The sequence below is a fragment of the Pituophis catenifer genome, unplaced genomic scaffold (assembly GCF_029215685.1).
Source record: "Pituophis catenifer annectens isolate HBS135680 unplaced genomic scaffold, rPitCat1.0.hap2 SCAF_13, whole genome shotgun sequence".
NCBI classification, from domain to species: domain Eukaryota; kingdom Metazoa; phylum Chordata; class Lepidosauria; order Squamata; family Colubridae; genus Pituophis; species Pituophis catenifer.
The window spans coordinates 7515803-7532787 of NW_027256893.1; the positions used below are offsets into that span (position 1 = coordinate 7515803).

At 41.9% G+C, this 16985-nt stretch overlaps 1 protein-coding gene across 1 annotated transcript in view; it reads right to left on the bottom strand.

Annotated features, from left to right (window-relative positions):
- Positions 1 to 12889, bottom strand: part of PLA2G15 (phospholipase A2 group XV) — a 31615-nt gene extending 18726 nt beyond the window's left edge. The window contains exons 1-2 of the mRNA XM_070952996.1: positions 12703 to 12889; positions 619 to 775 (exon numbers count right to left, since the gene is read on the bottom strand). Of these exons, the coding sequence (XP_070809097.1) occupies positions 619 to 775; positions 12703 to 12889 (344 nt within the window). The remainder of the gene's footprint in view (positions 1 to 618; positions 776 to 12702) is intronic.
- Between the last annotated feature and the right edge of the window lie 4096 nt (positions 12890 to 16985).

Sequence of the window (16985 nt, forward strand, 5' to 3'; positions counted from 1 at the left end):
ACTCGAGTATATAAGCCGACTTTTTCAGCACATTTTTTATGCTGAAAAAGCCCCCCCTTATACTCGAGTGAGTAAATAAAACAAATGAAATAAATATTCAAAAACATTTAACCTACTGATGCCTCAATTAATGCTGCTCAATGTAGCTGCTGCATTTCCCACCCTAGGCTTCTACTCGAGTCAATAACTTTTCCCAGTTTTTTGTGGTAAAATTAGGTGCCTCGGCTTATATTAGGGTCAGCTTATACTCGAGTATATACGGTAATTGTTACTCTAGTGCTGACAGTAATATTGCTGTGTGGGGTCCTTGGTGCTCTCTGAGCTGGGTTGTTTTTCTTGCAGGCATTTCACTACCAAACTAGGTAACTTCATCAGTGCTGTAATATTGCTGTACTTGGTTACCCCACCCCACCCCAGACTCATAATCAATCAGGGCAGCCTGTAAATTCAATAATAAATCCATTCAATGGTTGCAGAGCGTTTTTTTTTTCCCCTCTTAATTCGTGATGAGTCTTAATTTCTAGCCAGTCTTTTGACACACACACACAAACACACACAGACACACCCCTCCCACATCCCGGTGTCTGACTGAATGATACAAACAACAGTGCGGCCCACCTGATATTATCTATCCAGCAGTCAATGATAACTGGAAGCAACAATTCTAAATTCAGCCACAATGTAAAATAACTGTCTGTCTTCTTAGAGCAGAGATAGTGCACCACGGATGGTTTGTCCAACTTGGCTTCTAGCTGGTTTCCCAAATCTCCTGGCACTGTAATTATACAAGACAGGAAGACTTACATGAAATTCTGTAAAATTTAATCCAAGCCTTTTTTTTTTTTTCTCTCAGACATTGCCTTCGATCAGGGGTCGGCAACCTTAAACACTCAGAGAGCCACAAAGGTCTTAACCGGAAGCCCCCCGTTCAATTCTGGAGCTGACCGGAAGTCCGGTTCCCCCCACCATAGAGTCTCCTCCTAGCGCGGCATTTTTTTTTTTTCCCCCTCTGCTGACCGGAAGTCCGGTTCCCCCACCATAGAGTCTCCTCCTAGCACGGCATCCTTTTTCCTCTACCAGTCCTAACCGAAGGCCCTATCAATTGTGGAGCTGACCGGGAAACCCGCCTCTTGCCATAGAGTCTCCTCCTGGCACGCCATGCTTCCCCCCCCCCGCCAACCGGAAGCTCCTTTCAAAATTGTGGTGCCGACCGGCGACAGGGAGTTGCAGCAGAAGGATGAAAGAGCCACATACGGCTCCAGAGCCACAGGTTGCTGACTCCTGCCTTAGATGCTTAAGAACACGTCGTATTTTATTTTCCTACGTGAAACTCTTTCTGGTCTCTATGGGCACCGTAGAATTGTTGAAAGATAACAGGACGGCGGCTTCTCAGAAAGCAAATCAGTGAGGTGGATTCCCAGCAACATGGGTAGCCCTCGACTTATGACAGTTCATTTAGTGACTGTTCAAAGTTACAACGGCACTGAAAAAAGTGACTTATGACCATTTTTCACACTTACGACCAACCGTTGCAGCTTCCCCGTGGTTATGTGATCAAAATTCAGGCGCTTGGCAACGGACTCACATTTATGGCGGTTGCCTTGTCCAGGAGAGTTACATGATCCCCTTTTGTGACTTCCTTACAAGCAAAGTCAGTAGGGAAGGTTAAGTGGCTCTGCTTCTTACAAGCAAACTGTTACTCACATAACCACTGTGGGAAGAAAGGTCGTAAAACGGGGCAAAATTTCACTTAATGAAAGTTTCACTTGGCAGCAAAAAATTTTGGGCTCCATTGTGGGCCGTAAGTTGAAGACTACCCGTATTCTTAACCTGTCTGACCCCTTTAAGAAGCCTGGACTTCAACTCCCAGAATTCCCCAGCCAGATTTAGAGTCCCAGTTTAGCATTTTTCTTCCCCTTCCTAATCAGATGGCATACTTAACAATCAAAGAACTAGATCAGCAACAGGGTGGATAAAAATCAATGATTTTTAAAAAAAAAATAAAAAAAATCAGATTTTTTTTATTTAAATTGGATTTTTTTTATTTAAATTGGATTTTTTTTATTTTTATCGAATTTATTTTAATAAAAAACTTTTGGGGTAAAAATCTATCGTAAGATAGTTTTCTATTTAAGATACATAAATAATTTAGTTTATTCAGCATGAAATGGAGCTTAGTTATATAGCATGAGGCTGTATATTCTGCAACACTGGGACTATCGATGAGTCAACAGTGGGTCAAAGAAGTAGCAGAGATGACAGTTGCTCTTTAAAAATTATGATTTAAATCGAGTTGATTTAAATCAAGCCTTTTTACTAGTGATTTAAATCATGATTTTAATTTTGATTTTAAATCAAATCCACCCTGATCAGCAATAACCTCCCATGTTTATTTCCTAAGCAATGTTTGTGGATTTTATTGGGCTCATAGGTTTCCAGCTAGGCAAAGTGGATCATGTTTTATTTGAGCGAAAGAGATCACATCCGCTGCCTTTGGCTAAACAGTTCTGTAAAGATTTTAACAAATATCTAACGGAGTTTCCTAAACTCCTTCATAATATGAAAGGGTTTTTTTCTTAGTGAGCAATGGCCTGGCAAAAATTTCCCACAAAGATCATTAAGACAGTCATTTCCTAAGCATCCTTTTGGTAGTCCTTCGCAGGCAAATATCTCCGACGAAACAGAAAAAACATATCTGCAGAATACCCCATGGTCACGTGATCAGAATTTGGAGGGTTTAGTAATTGGAATCTCTTTATGATTCCAGTTTGGCAGTTCGAATCTCACCAGGCTCAAGGTTAATTCAGCCTTTCATATTTCCGAAGTGAGTAAAATGGGGACTCAGATTGTTGGGGGCAAGAGGCTGACTCCGTAAACCGTTTAAAGAGAGCTGTAAAACACTGTGAAATGCTATATAAGCCTAAGTGCTACTGCTATGATGTTTGCAGTCAGGGTGGATAAAAATTGATGATTTTTTTTAATCTTTTTTTTAAAAATGGATTTTTTAAAATTTAAATTGGATTTTTTTAATTTAAATCAGATTTTTTTTAATTTAAATCAATTTTTTTTTTATTTTTATCAAACTTATTTTAATAAAATGCTTTTGGAGTAAAAAGTCTATCTAAAGAGAATTTTCTATTTAAGATACATTAGCAATTTAGTTTATTCTACATGAAACAGAGCTTAGTTATATAGCATGAGGCTATATATTCTGCAATATTGGGACTGTTGGTGAGTCAATAGCAGGTCAGAGGAGGAGCTGCTGCGGGACAGAGATGACAGTTGCTCTTTAAAAATTATGATTTAAACCGAGTTGATTTAAATCAAGCCTTTTTACTAGTGATTTAAATAATGTCCATCCTGTTTGCAGTGTCCCGAAATTAAATGATCACCAGTTGTGATCGTCCCACTGGACTTCTGACAAGCAATGTCAATGGGGGAGGGGCAATCACGGGACACCCCCCCCCCAGGATACTGAAATCCTATATGCCAGTTGCCAAGTGCCCAAATTCTGATCACATGACTGTAGGGATGCTGCAACAGTCATAAGAGTGAGGTCTGGCCATAAGTCACTTGTTTCAATACCATTGTAACTTCAAATGCTAGCACTTAGCTGCCAGCTGCCTGCAATTAGTGCAAGTTCAAATCTCACCAGGCTCAAGGTTGATTTCAGCCTTCCATCCTTTCGAGGTAGGTAAATTGAGGACCCAGATTGTGGGGTCAATAAGCCGACTTTGTATAGAACAACACCGCTTTGGGGGGGGGGCGAAAGCCCTAATAAGCAGGTATATACAAAAAAGTATGCAGGCTATTGCTATAATGCATTGTAAGCCGCCCTGAGTTTACGGAGAAGGGCGACATATAAATTGGACTAATAATAAATAATAATAAATAAATGGCCACTAAATGAGTGGCCGTTAAGTCAAGTTCTACCTGTACGGCATCATATTGCAGATACTATGTAGTTGTGTTTAAAACTCTCTCTTTCGGTATGTACAAATCACAGAGGTTCTCCTGAATAGGTTTTCACCTACAATAATCTATAGCATTTATCATTTGGCTCCAGTGAATTCAGATTTACTCTAATTAAACCTCATTAATAAAGCAGAAATAATTGTGTGTGGAAACAGGGGAAAAAAAAGAGTTGGATATTGCAATACTATTTTCAAGGAGTATAAACATCATTGTTTTTGAAACAATCTAATGTAACAAGATTTGTAACGATATAACACAAAAAAGGAAAAAAGAGGGGTTTTTTGTAACCTTCCACTAAAAGATAATTTTGTATTCTTATTTATAACTGTTGCAAAAAAAAAAAATCAGAAGTTACTTCCGATTTCTTGCTGCTCTTCTGATTTTTTTCACTTTATATTATTTTGTGTTTCCTTTGATAAAAATTGTGTGTGTGTATGTGTGTATATACACAAAACAAAGTAGAAAGTGGGCAGTTAGTCAACAATTTGTTTCTCTCTGCCACAGAAACATTCCAATGGAAAATCACCGTCTATCATATTTATGGCATGCAGAAAGGGATTAGAAGCCAAAGAATTCTCCCAAGGAGAATTTAGACTTATATACAGTAGTGGCCAAAATTGTGGAAACCTTTTGGGAAAAGTGTACTTTTGAGGTTTGATGGCTAATAACACCACTTTTTGGGGGGAGTTTCAAGATAATCCTATTCTACTGCTGGAATGGCCTGGGAATAGCCCAGACCTTCACCCAATCTATGGAGCCGACTAAAGAAACTTGTTAGTCAGAAGCAACCCAGCAATAAAACCCAGTTAATAGAAGCCATCATTCAATCTTGGTTTCACATTATAACAGCTGCAGAACTAAAAGACTTGGTTCACTCCATGAGAAGACGTTGTAAGGCCGTAATTCATGCTAAAGGTTACCCAGCTAAGTATTCACTGACATGGTGATAATTTTTCTATCTCTCGTTTTTTCTACATTTCACTTTTCTTCTTTATAGTGTAACTGCTATTCTAATAGCAAATCCTTCATAAAAGTTATTGCATTACATTCTTGATTAAAGTATCTTTCCATTGATATATAATTTTATGGTACTACTACTCCAAAAAAAAGTGGTGTTATTAGCTAGTTTTTAAAAAATACACTTTTCCCAAAAGGTTTCCACAATTTTGGCCACTACTGTACTGTTTCTCTTGGCAAATAAATGGTAGTGACAGATTTTATTTTCCTGGGCTCCAAGATCTCCGAAGATGGGGACTGTAGCCAAGAAATTAAAAGATGCTTGCTCCTGGGGAGGAAAGCTATGGCAAATCTAGACAGCATACTAAAAAGCAGAGACATCACCCTGCCAACAAAAGTGCGTATAGTCAAGGCTATGGTTTTCCCAGTTGCAATGAATGGCTGTGAAAGTTGGACCATAAGGAAGGCTGAGCGCCAAAGAATGGAGGCCTTTGAACTCTGGAGCTGGAGAAGACTCCTGCGAGTCCCTTGGAATGCAAGGCGATCCAAATGGTCAATCCTAGAGGAGATCAACCCTGACTGCTCTTTAGAAGGCCAGATCCTGAAAATGAAACTCAAATACTTTGGCCACCTAATGAGAAGGAAGGACTCACTGGAGAAGAGCCGAATGCTGGGAAAGATTGAGGGCAAAAGAAGAAGGGGATGGAAGAGAAGGAGGTGGCTGGATGGAGTCACTGAAGCAGTCGGCGTGAGCTTAAATGGACTCCAGAGGATGGTAGAGGACAGGAAGGCCTGGAGGAACCTTGTCCATGGGGTCGCGATGGGTGGGACATGACTTTGCAACTAACAACCACAACAACTGTACTGCTTCACAGTACTTTATAGCCCTCTAAGCGGTTTACAAATATCAGCCTATTGCCCCCAACAATCTGGGTCCTCATTTTACTGACCTCGGAAGAATGGAAGGCTAAGTCAACCTTGGAAGAAAGGAAGGCTAAGTCAACCGGTGTGGATCGAACTGCTGCGGTCAGCAATGAATTAGCCTGCAATACTGCATTCTAACCACTGCGCCACCAAGGCTCATGAAACATCTAAATGAGATTAGCAGAATAAATAGCCTTCACAAAAGAATTTATGGGTACCCCTGTCATGTTGGGGGGGGGGGGAAGCAAGATTATTGACAGGACAGCAGCAACCACTGGGACTGCCACAACCCTATACCTCTTTTTTGGATTCCCACACAGCTCAATGGGATTTCAACATTGCAGCAACCTACGCAGGATTTGCAGTTTGTATGTGTGCAAAGGGAAAGCAGAAGTGGTGACCGCGGAAAGGCAATTCATCCCTTCCTGTGTGGACTGTAATGTTCCAATCCAGTTTAGAGCTTTATAAATCTCTTGGTGGCCTCCTGTCCATTTAACAAACAAGCCAGATTCCCCTTAGATTTTTTCAAGATTTGGGGCAATGCACATTCAGCTAAACTAAATGAAGAGAAGTTAGGCTTTCTATACCAATAGAAAATGACATTAACGTGTTTTGTTGTGTTAGAGAACATTGCTTCACCATATATTACTATGCAAATGGCAAAGCACCTACACACAACTCATCCTATTGGAAAAAACACTGTTACAAATCTTCCTTAGTAGACTTTTTATACATATTGTCCTAAGGACTACTCTGAAGATTTCTTCTTGTACTTCCAAAAGCTACTAACAGAAGCTTCCCAAAAGTCAGACGATCATAAACAGCCAGTTTAGTGTAGTGGTTAAGGCACCAAACCAGAAAGCAGCAGATGGGGAGTTCTAGTCCCGCCTTAGGCCTGAAAACCATCTGGGTGAATTTCATCCAATCAACAGGAGACAGTGAGTTCTAGTCCCGCCTTAGGCATATAAATCAGCTGGGCGACTCTGGGCCACTCATCAGAAGATGGCAAGTTCTAATTCTGCTGGATGACTTTGGGCCAATCACCAGAAGACAATGAGTTCTAGTCCCACCTTAGGCATGAAAGTCAGCTGGGTGACTTTGGGCCAATCACCAGAAGACAATGAGTTCTAGTCCCACCTTAGGCATGAAAGTCAGCTGGGTGACTTTGGGCCAATCATCAGGAGACGGTGAGTTCTAGTCCCACCTTAGGCATGAAAGTCAGCTGGGTGACTTTGGGCCAATCACCAGAAGACAATGAGTTCTAGTCCCACCTTAGGCATGAAAGTCAGCTGGGTGACTTTGGGCCAATCATCAGGAGACGGTGAGTTCTAGTCCCACCTTAGGCATGAAAGTCAGCTGGGTGACTTTGGGCCAATCATCAGGAGACGGTGAGTTCTAGTCCCACCTTAGGCATGAAAGGCAGCTGGGTGACTTTGGGCCAATCATCAGGAGACGGTGAGTTCTAGTCCCACCTTAGGCATGAAAGTCAGCTGGATGACTTTCCGAACCAGGAGCATTTCACCCCTGAACTAAGGGTAGCCGTGTTCCAGTATTTGAGAGGCCTCCACAAAGAAGAGGTCAATTTATTTTCCAAAGCACCAGAGGACAGGGCAAGAACAAACAATGGATGGAAACTAATTAAGGAGAAGAGCAATCTGGAATTAAGGAGAAACTTCCTAACAGTGAGAACAATTAACCAGTTTAACAGCTTGCCTTCAGAAGATGTGGGTGCTTCATCAGTGCAGGTGTTTAAGAAGAGACTGGACAACCACTTGTCTGGAACGGTATAAGATCTCCTGCTTGAGCAGGGGGCTGGACTAGAAGACCTCCAAGGTCCCTTCCAGCTCTATTCTGATTCTGGTTTTTTTCAAGCAAAAGCAAAGTAGACATGAATTATCCCTGAAGAGTTTTATTTACTGATATTCAGAAAAGCCATTCTATAACTGGAGAGAATAACTAATGAAAACTTATTTTCAGAAAGGCTGGAAAACCTCCAGTGTGGTTAGCCAATTAGAAACATGATACAGATAATTAGAAATTGTAGACAACTATTATCTTGAAACTGATTAAGAATTTAAAGCTCCTGGGATACCTTTGCAAAGTTCAGGACAATATTGTTTTCTCTGTGGTTGTTTTTTCTTTTCCTCTCTTGAAATTTATTCTCCCCTGGAATACTCAAATAAGGTTTACTTATGCAACAAGTCTGTTTTTCCAAGAATTGTGGAACATTGCACCCTTCACTGTCCACCAAGAACAGTTCACAGAACTACGTATGTGAATCAACATATGCTTACTCAGCAGGTTATTATTAGAACTTGGGGACAAGCATATGACATGTAGAAAAAGATATCAACAAGAAACAAAATCTAACTAGAAAGAAAATAGAAGCCCCAGAATAGAAATACCTGTGTTTCAGAATTAGATGGTAGCTGAATAACATCCACGTGGGAATACAATTACATTAAAGCAACCTTAAATTTGTTCAACCATTAATTCATGCTCCCTTCTCAGATGTTCATCCCCAGTGCATGTTGTCCTCGACTTACAACAGTTCTTTTAGTGACCGCTTAAAAGTTACAATGGCACTGGAAAAAAAATTGATTTTCACACTCACCACCTTGGTAGCATCCCCAGGATCATGTGATCAAAATTCAGATGCTTGGGAACTGGCTCGTACTTATGACCGTTGCGGTGTCCCGAGGTCATGCGATCACCTTTTATGCAATCTTCTGACCAGCAAAATTAAAGGAAATCCAGATTCACTCAACAACCGTGTTACTAACTTATCAACTGCGGTGATTCACATAACAACTGTGGCAAGGAAGGTTGTAAAACGGGGCAAAACTCACTTAACAAATGTCTCTTCACAGAGACATTTCTTCTTGCTGGAAGTCGAGGACTACCTGTATTATTATTTTTTTCTCCCCTTTAAGGTCTAAGCAAGCAGAAGAGGGCAACCAAGAAGTGTTCATCGGAGTAAAAAAGAAAAGACAACTTTGTTCCATAAACAGGGATGAACAAAAAAATCAATGGGAAAGCCAACTCCTGCTTTTTCTTCTTGAGAAGCCCCCACACCTGAATGCCCAGCCAGACTCACATTATGCCACAGCTCCCCCTCCACCATAGCACCCACCCAGGACCCCGCCTGCATCCATGTTGTAACACAAACACGGGTGACTCCTGAGCCACTTGTCATGGACTTCCAACTTCCCGCTCGTTTCTCCACTGACTTCGTCGGAAGCCGGCAGGAAATCACACAAGTGGTGGTCATGTCAGGTCTTCACTTAATGACAATGGAGACTTCCTCAGGATTGTTGTCGCTAAGCCATGCTGTTACATGATGCTTTATGACTGTTTTGCTCAGTGACAAACTCGGGTCTCAATTGCCATGGCAACCAGGTTAAAAAGATAAACGGAGTCCCCTACAGATTTTATTCCTCTAGTCGGTGCAAACTTTAGGGGGGGGGGTGCTCATCTCCATTTCAAGGCCATTGAGCCAGCACTGTCCAAAGACATTTCCATGGTCATGTGACCAGCATCACATCTACACAGCGCTGTTATCTTCCCACCAAGGTGGTTAAGGAACGCATGTAGAGCTTCAGCTTAATGTCAGGTGCGCTTCCTTCCAAGTCCAGGAAAGAATGACCCAAACTCCATGATTTATGGAGAAAGGTACTTTTACTAGAAAATGAAGTGAACGCAACCAAGGAAAGCTGAAATTAAAGCAATAGGCGCGAAAATTGCATATAGAAAGCATCCCCTCCCACTGTCCATCGTAAATCATACAATCCAAAGGTCTCCCAGGGGTCAGGTGGAAGCACGTCTGGCAGCATCATCAATTAGGAATGCCACGACGGTTGACCCGATAACAACTTCAAAGATTCAGTTTCGTTTCTTCCAAAGTCCTCCAGCATGCTTCCCCCCCCCAGGCTCCCTAGCTCTCCCCCTCCCGTTTCTTATGGCAGCCAAAGCAGTAAAAGCGGAGGCTGACAGCTTCTAAGACAGCGGTCCCCAAACGCGGCCACTTTAAAGCTTGTGGACTTCAACTTCCAGAATTCTCCAGCCAGCTAAGCAGCCAAGTTTGAAGATCTCTGTTCTAAGAAGTCTCTCATCCCCTTAAAGATACCTCTTTGCTAGAGGGGCCCATGAACAGAAAGGAAGAAAACAGTGTACTCAGAATGAGGGACCCTGCAATCTCTGGCAGCACTGTGGGACCTCCCACTCTAATGAGGATGCTGTCTGGCATTTTCCTTCCCCCAAATCCAGCCTCCTTTTCTTATGAAATCCACACCTTCTTGCAACAGATCAAGTTCATCCTGTTTCTCTTTTTGGGTAGTTCTACCTATTAATGGTAGTTTCTCTTATTTATTTTTTTTCTTCCAATGTTCGGTTGGTTGGAGAAATAAAACACGACTTCCCTAATGAAGCATTTAATTTAAATAAAAATAACATGACTTAAAAAACAACAACAAAGGTTTGTTTTTTTCAGGGCTTACTTAAGCTTTGGACAAAACTCCAGATCTTGAAGTCTTCTGTTTGGGACTTGTACCCAGAACATATTTGCATATACCAACCCTTTCCTGGGCACTCAACTACCAAGTGTTTTCTAACTCAAAAACTTGAGAGAAGAAACTAACACTGTCCCATAAATCAGTGTAAAACTTATATATTTGGATTCTTACAGAAGCCAGTTACTTTTTTTTTAAAAAAAAAAAATCTAACTCATAACAGAATGCTTGGTTACTGAAGTACAGTCCTATCTTGAACATCTGCCTATCACATGATGCATATAATCTTATTTTCACCATTTTCAGCCTCAGATTAAATGCCAGAGCATTTTTTTTCCCATGAAGACAAAACAATAAGGAATAAATAACTGAAGAAAAGGCATCCATATATATATATATATATATTTCTTTTTCATGAATTCAGCAGCTCATAATTTAAATATATAGTTCCTTTTATACCTAGTTTAAGGGAGAAAACAACTCTTTCTGTAAAACATTATATTTAGCAAAAAAACAAACAAACCCCAAAACATCTTAAGTTTTTCTGTTCATCTCTGTACAATAAAGCCTACCAGTGAAATAAAAAAGGTGATTTCTACTTAGAGTCATAGTCTGAAAATCAACAGGCATCACACATTTCTGCAAGGAAAAACTTGTGTGATAGGAATTTCCCAATACAGAGGAGATGTTCTTATAAATCAATCGTTTCTCTTGGAAATATTGGAGCCTGGATGTAGACCGTAAGAGAAGTTAAATAGTTTAGTGGAGCCTAAAAGCAGCCTTTAAACATGACACAGAAGTAACACTGATACCCAGATACCATAGACAGACTGACTTGTGTTTCACATTGCATCAATATTATAGCCATTACCAGAATTACAGACATCCGTCCCTAGCTTCAAAGATAAGCAGATCTTCTTTTTGTTTTATTTTCTGTTTTTTGACTTTAAGCACAAAAGCAAAACCGGCATTTCAAAAAACCAGGGTCAAAATCAGAATGGAGCTGGAAGGGACCTGAACCTGTCCCTTCTAGGATTAATCCTGGCTGCAGGCTTTGTTTGCCAATCAAGAAAGCATCTCATTTTTTCCTCTCTAAAGAATCCATTTCTGGATCCGGAAAGGGTAGAAGCTACTCCCAAGAAGAAATAAATGACTTGTAAAACCTGCAAGGTGTTTGGTAGAGGTAAGTAACCCTGGCTTGTTTCCCTTCCCACTATCACCCCATCTCTCAGCCCAATTGTATACAGACTAACTTGGGTTGCTTCTTGGCTTCTGTTCCTTCCACTCACCCAAAAAAAAAAGTTTAAGCCATAAACCACCAAGAGACACCCATTCTGGTAGATTACACTGAACCAATTTTTTTAAAAATCCATACGCATATTAACTGCTTTCCCACCGACTTTCCTTTAGAAAAGGATGGAGAAACCCCTCCAAGTTCAACTCCCATTAAACTTTAGGTTGCAACCATCGCTGCCCCCAACGTAAGGTAACAGTAACAGAGGTGGAAGGGACCTCAGGAGGTCATCTAATCCAACCCCCTGCTCACGCACTTGTACTAGGGATTCCAACCGCCGAACGGCCGACTTTTCTGATGTTTTTTTTAGCCCCTGAGCCACCTAGTCAGCCCCATCCATCCATCCTTCCAATTACTCTACAACCCCAAATTAGCCAAATCGGCCCCAACGAGTAAAATTTAAGTAGGCAAGGAGAAGAAAACAAAGAGACAAACCCAGATACCTTCACGCCCAGCCTATTTCTAGGCAAGCTGCGGTTGTTGTTCCGAAACTTGCAAAGAGCCGCGGCGTGTTTGCGGTCGGAGCGCGCGTTTCCCACGACTCCCTGCGTGCAGCTTTTTTTTTTTTTGCCCCGAGTCAAGACGGTCTAGTGTTTTCACCATGCACACGCGTGGGGGGGGGGGTTAACCCTGACTTTATTTATTTATTTTTGTGGGGGGTGGGTGTTCTTTCTCACGTCGGGATCCCCCCCCCTTTGCAAAGCAAGCAACCCAATTAAGGTAACAAAGAGTTGGAAGGGACCTCGGGAGGTCATCCAGTCCAACCCCCCCCCCATCTCTGCTCACGCAGGAGACCCTTGTCCTAGGGATTCGAACCGCCGAAACGGCCGACCTTTCTGATGATTTTAAGGCCCTGAGCCCCCTAGGTCGGGACTCATTAGGGGTCGACACGCGTTATTCGCCATCCCCACGACCTGCAAACCCCGCCTGCGCTGACCCACCGGCTTGCAAAAAAAAAAAAAAGACACCCAAAATTGGGATGAGAAGGGAAGGTTGGAGGTCTCCTTGGAGCTACTTCGGGGACCCAGCCCTCCCGCCCCTTACCCAGCACGATGGGGGGCCCCGGGATGCCAGTCCTGCCCCGGGGCGGTCCCGGAGTCACGGCAGGCGGCTGGGAGCAAAGCAGGAGCAGCGTTAGGAAAGCCAGCGGGGCTGACGGCGGTCGCCCCATCGCTTTCGGACTGGCGAGCGCAGCGCTAACGGAAGAGCAACGACGGAGCTCCGCCCGCATCGCCCTCCGGAGACGAACTAAGGCGGAGCGCGCCGAAAGAAGGCGTGTCGCTCCTTAAAAGGAGAGGCGCCAGCCAATCCGCTGCTGCCCCGGCTTTCTCGAAACCAATGAGAAGCAAAAAGGGGCGTTCCGGACGGGGGTGGGGGGGGAGCCTCGCCTCGCCTCGCCTCGCACGCGCCTTCCTCCCGCCTCTTTTTTGGAAGCCCATCCAAGATTGGCGAGTTGAATGCGGATACATCGATGGAAAGTCCCTCCTCTCCTCCCCCCCCCCCCGCCTGTCCGCCCGCAGGGAGGAGGGGGAATCTGGGTCTCTTTGGCCTTCTGTGTGTTACCGCCGAGGCAAACAATCGATCGCCGATCGAGTCGATGCGATTTGACGTCTCTGCAGGGAGATGGGATTCCTATTTTTTTGTTTTGTTTTTCTAGGCGTCCTTAGTGCATTATTATTATTATTGTTATTATTATTATTATTATTATTATTATTATTATTATTATTATTATTATTATTATTATTATTATTATTATTATTATGCCGCGTTAGTTTAATTCTGTGTTGGCTGGGGAAATTCTGGGAGTTGAAAGTCCACCTTTCTTTGCATGGAAATGTAATATGAAATAGGAAATTAAATGTCATAATGAAATATATGAAGCGGTTTTTTATGGGAGATAAGCCATTGTTAAATAACTGTTAGATGAGAATAATAATATAAAGGGATGTAATAAACTGTCAAATAAGAGAAATGAGATAACCTGTAAATTTTGGATATGGGATTAAGCACAAAAGAATTGTAACCGATCGACACACTTTCTGTAATTGTAACGGATGATGTTTTATGTTTTGTTTTGTTTAAAAAATAAAAAGAAATTAAAAAAAAAAAGAAAGAAAATCCACCCTTCTTAAAGTAACCAAGATTGGAAAAACACAAGGTTGTTTTTTTTAAAAAATTGTTTTGCATGCCTTGTTTTCAGGCTATCACGTGCTGGTTTGTTAACCTGTTGTATCCTAGTTGGTGCTTCTCTCTCTCTCTCTCTCTCTCTCTCTCTCTCAACCCCTAAGAGTTTAAAGATGCTCGGGATTGTGACCCTGCATGTGAGTGAATAGATAGAGCTCTGGAATAAACTGTGAATAGGATAGGATAGGATAGGATAGGATAGGATAGGATAGGATAGGATAACAGAGTTGGAAGGGACCTTGGAGGTCTTCTAGTCCAACCCCCTGCTTAGGCAGGAAACCCTAAATACTAAACTAAATATTTAGTTTTTCCTCCTCCTCCTCCCTCTTTCTCCCCTCCCCACCTTACTAATCTTGAAAACTTGCTCACTATGCTGGACATTTTCCGTCAGTCTCCAAATTTTGAAATTCTGGCTCAGGATCTAAGAATGCATTTTGTATTGCATGCATGCAAAATCATTCTTCCCCTGTGACTTTCATTAAGCAGCTAAAAGGAAGACTTCCTGATAAATCCGTCAAAGGGTTCATTCACTCCTTTGAGTTGAGGAAGAGTTCCAAGTATGTGGTTGGACTCAGAACTCAATTATGCTGCAGAAGCCACATGAGACAACCTCATTTCAATTAAAACAATTGGTTGCCCCACGGAGAGAACAGATTTCATGGAATGTTACATGGACAACGATGCAACTGTTCAAGAGATAATTTTTTTCTCCAGCCTAAAAGGTAAAGGTTCCCCTCTCACATATGTGCTAGTCGTTCCCGACTCTAGGGGGCAGTGCTCATCTCCGTTTCAAAGCCGAAGAGCCAGCGCTGTCCGAAGACATCTCCGTGGGTCATGTGGCCAGCATGACTAAATGCCAAAGGCGCACAGAATGCTGTTACCTTCCCACCAAAGGTGGTCCCAATTTTTATTTTTCTACTTGCGTTTTTTACATGCTTTCGAACTGCAAGGTTGGCAGAAGCTGGACATTTGGCTGGTTCACAAATTTAAACAGTGTTTAGTCATTTCAATTAAATTTACAATTTCTATATTTCCTTTTTGCCATATTTATTCCTCATCTATTTTTTTTTAAAAAAAACTAATATTACCCTTCATCCTCATCTCTAATCTTAATCAAATTCAATTTTTCCCTTCTATTCTATATTATACCCCTTCCCATTGTCATCTGTTTTTATATCCATCCTCACATTGGTTAATTATGTAATATTACAATTGTTTAACACAAATTCAACATTTTAATATAAATCAATTAGTTATATAACTATCTTTTTTGTATATTGATCAATATGAACATGAATATTCCAATTATTTCCATGCAATCCAATTTCTTACAAATCAATTAATTATATTTACCAATAATAATAAACCAAATAATTTTCCCCTCTTATGTTACTCATTTTCACATCTTAAACTCTCCCAATAACCCACATAGTTTTGCCCATATAATCCTCCAAATCACAACTTAATCATTTCTACTTTCATCACAATATATAATTAAAAATATTTCAATCATTACAATTTCCCATTGTTTGCACCTACCTTTTTTGGTAAGGAAAAAGAAGAAAAAGAAATCTCCCTCTGCCTAATTTTGCCTGGGTGCAGCAAACAGCAAACAGCCTGCTTTACTTTCAGTTTCGTTTTCAGCATAGCTTGATTAGCACAAGGAAAAAAAATCACCTCCAGCAATTTACCTTTTTGCAACAAGCAGCAGAGACCTGCACAAAACAGCTGAGAGCAAATCAGCTGAGAGTCGGGAGGCCGATCTAATCAACGGGCTAATTAACCTATGCTGAAGCTGAAAGGAGCTGTTTTTTCTTGCTGTTTGCTTGCAAGGAGGTAAGTGCTGCGAGGCACAAGCCAAAGGGTGGGGGCCAGTGGGTGGGCGGAGCTACATTCGGTGTATAAGACGCACCTAAATTTTCACCCCCTTTTTGGGGGTAAAAAGGTGCGTCTTATACTCCGAAAAATACGGTAATTAAAATTGTAAAAAAGTTTTTGCTTCTCATCCAAGAAGCTTCTTCAGTTTTAACTGACTGGTGGGGAATGGAAGGATTTTGTAAACCTGGGTGATTGAGACTCTCCATAGACATACAGGTAGCCCTGTTCTTATGACTACAGTTGACCCCAAAATTTATGTTGTTAAGCGACACATTGGTTAAGTGAGTTTCCCCCCATTTTACAGCCTTTCTTGCCACGGTTGTTAAGTGAATCACTGCAGTTGAGAAGTTAGGAACATGGTTGCTAAGTGAATCTGGCTTCCCCATTCACTTGGATTGTGAGAAGGTCGCAAAAGGTGATCACATGACCTTGGGACACAGCAATGGCAGTGATGGGATTCAGCCGGTTTGCACCACTTCGGGAGAACCGGTTGTTAACTTTCTGAGCAGTTTGGCAAACTGGTTGTTGGAAGAAATCATTAGGGCAGAGAACCGGTTGTTAAATTACTTGAATCCCACTGAGCAATGGTCATAAATATGAATTGCCGAGCATCTGAATTTTGATCACATGATCCTGGGAATGCTGCAAAGGTCATAAGTGTGAAAAACACTCATAAGTCACATTTTTCAGTGCCGTTGTAACTTTGAACGGTCACTAAATGGACTGTTGTAAGTCAGGGACTCCCTGGTATGAGCAGGCATCATCTCCAATGTGTAGGATCAAGGTAGCCAAAGACTATCAGCCAGGCTAAGAAAGGACGATAGGAGTTGTGATCCAATACATGTGAAGCAGTGGTGAAATTCAATTTTTTTTTACTACCGGTTCTGTGGGCATGGCTTGATGGGCGTGGCTTGGACGTGGCAAGGGAAGGATACTGCAAAATCCCCATTCCCTTCCCCACTCCTGGGGGAAGGATATTGCAAAGTCTCCATTCCCACCCCACTCCTGGGGAAGGATATTGCAAAGTCTCCATTCCCACCCCATTCCTGGGGAAGGATACAGCAAAATCTCCATTCCCTCCCCACTCCTGGGGAAAGGATATTGCAAAACCTCCATTCCCACCCCACTCCTGGGGAAGGATATTGCAAAATCTCCATTCCCTCCCCACTCCTGGGGGAAGGATGCTGCAAAATTTCCATTCCCACCCCACTCCTGGGGAAGGATATTGCAAAATCTCCATCCCCACCCCACTCCTTGGGAAGGAT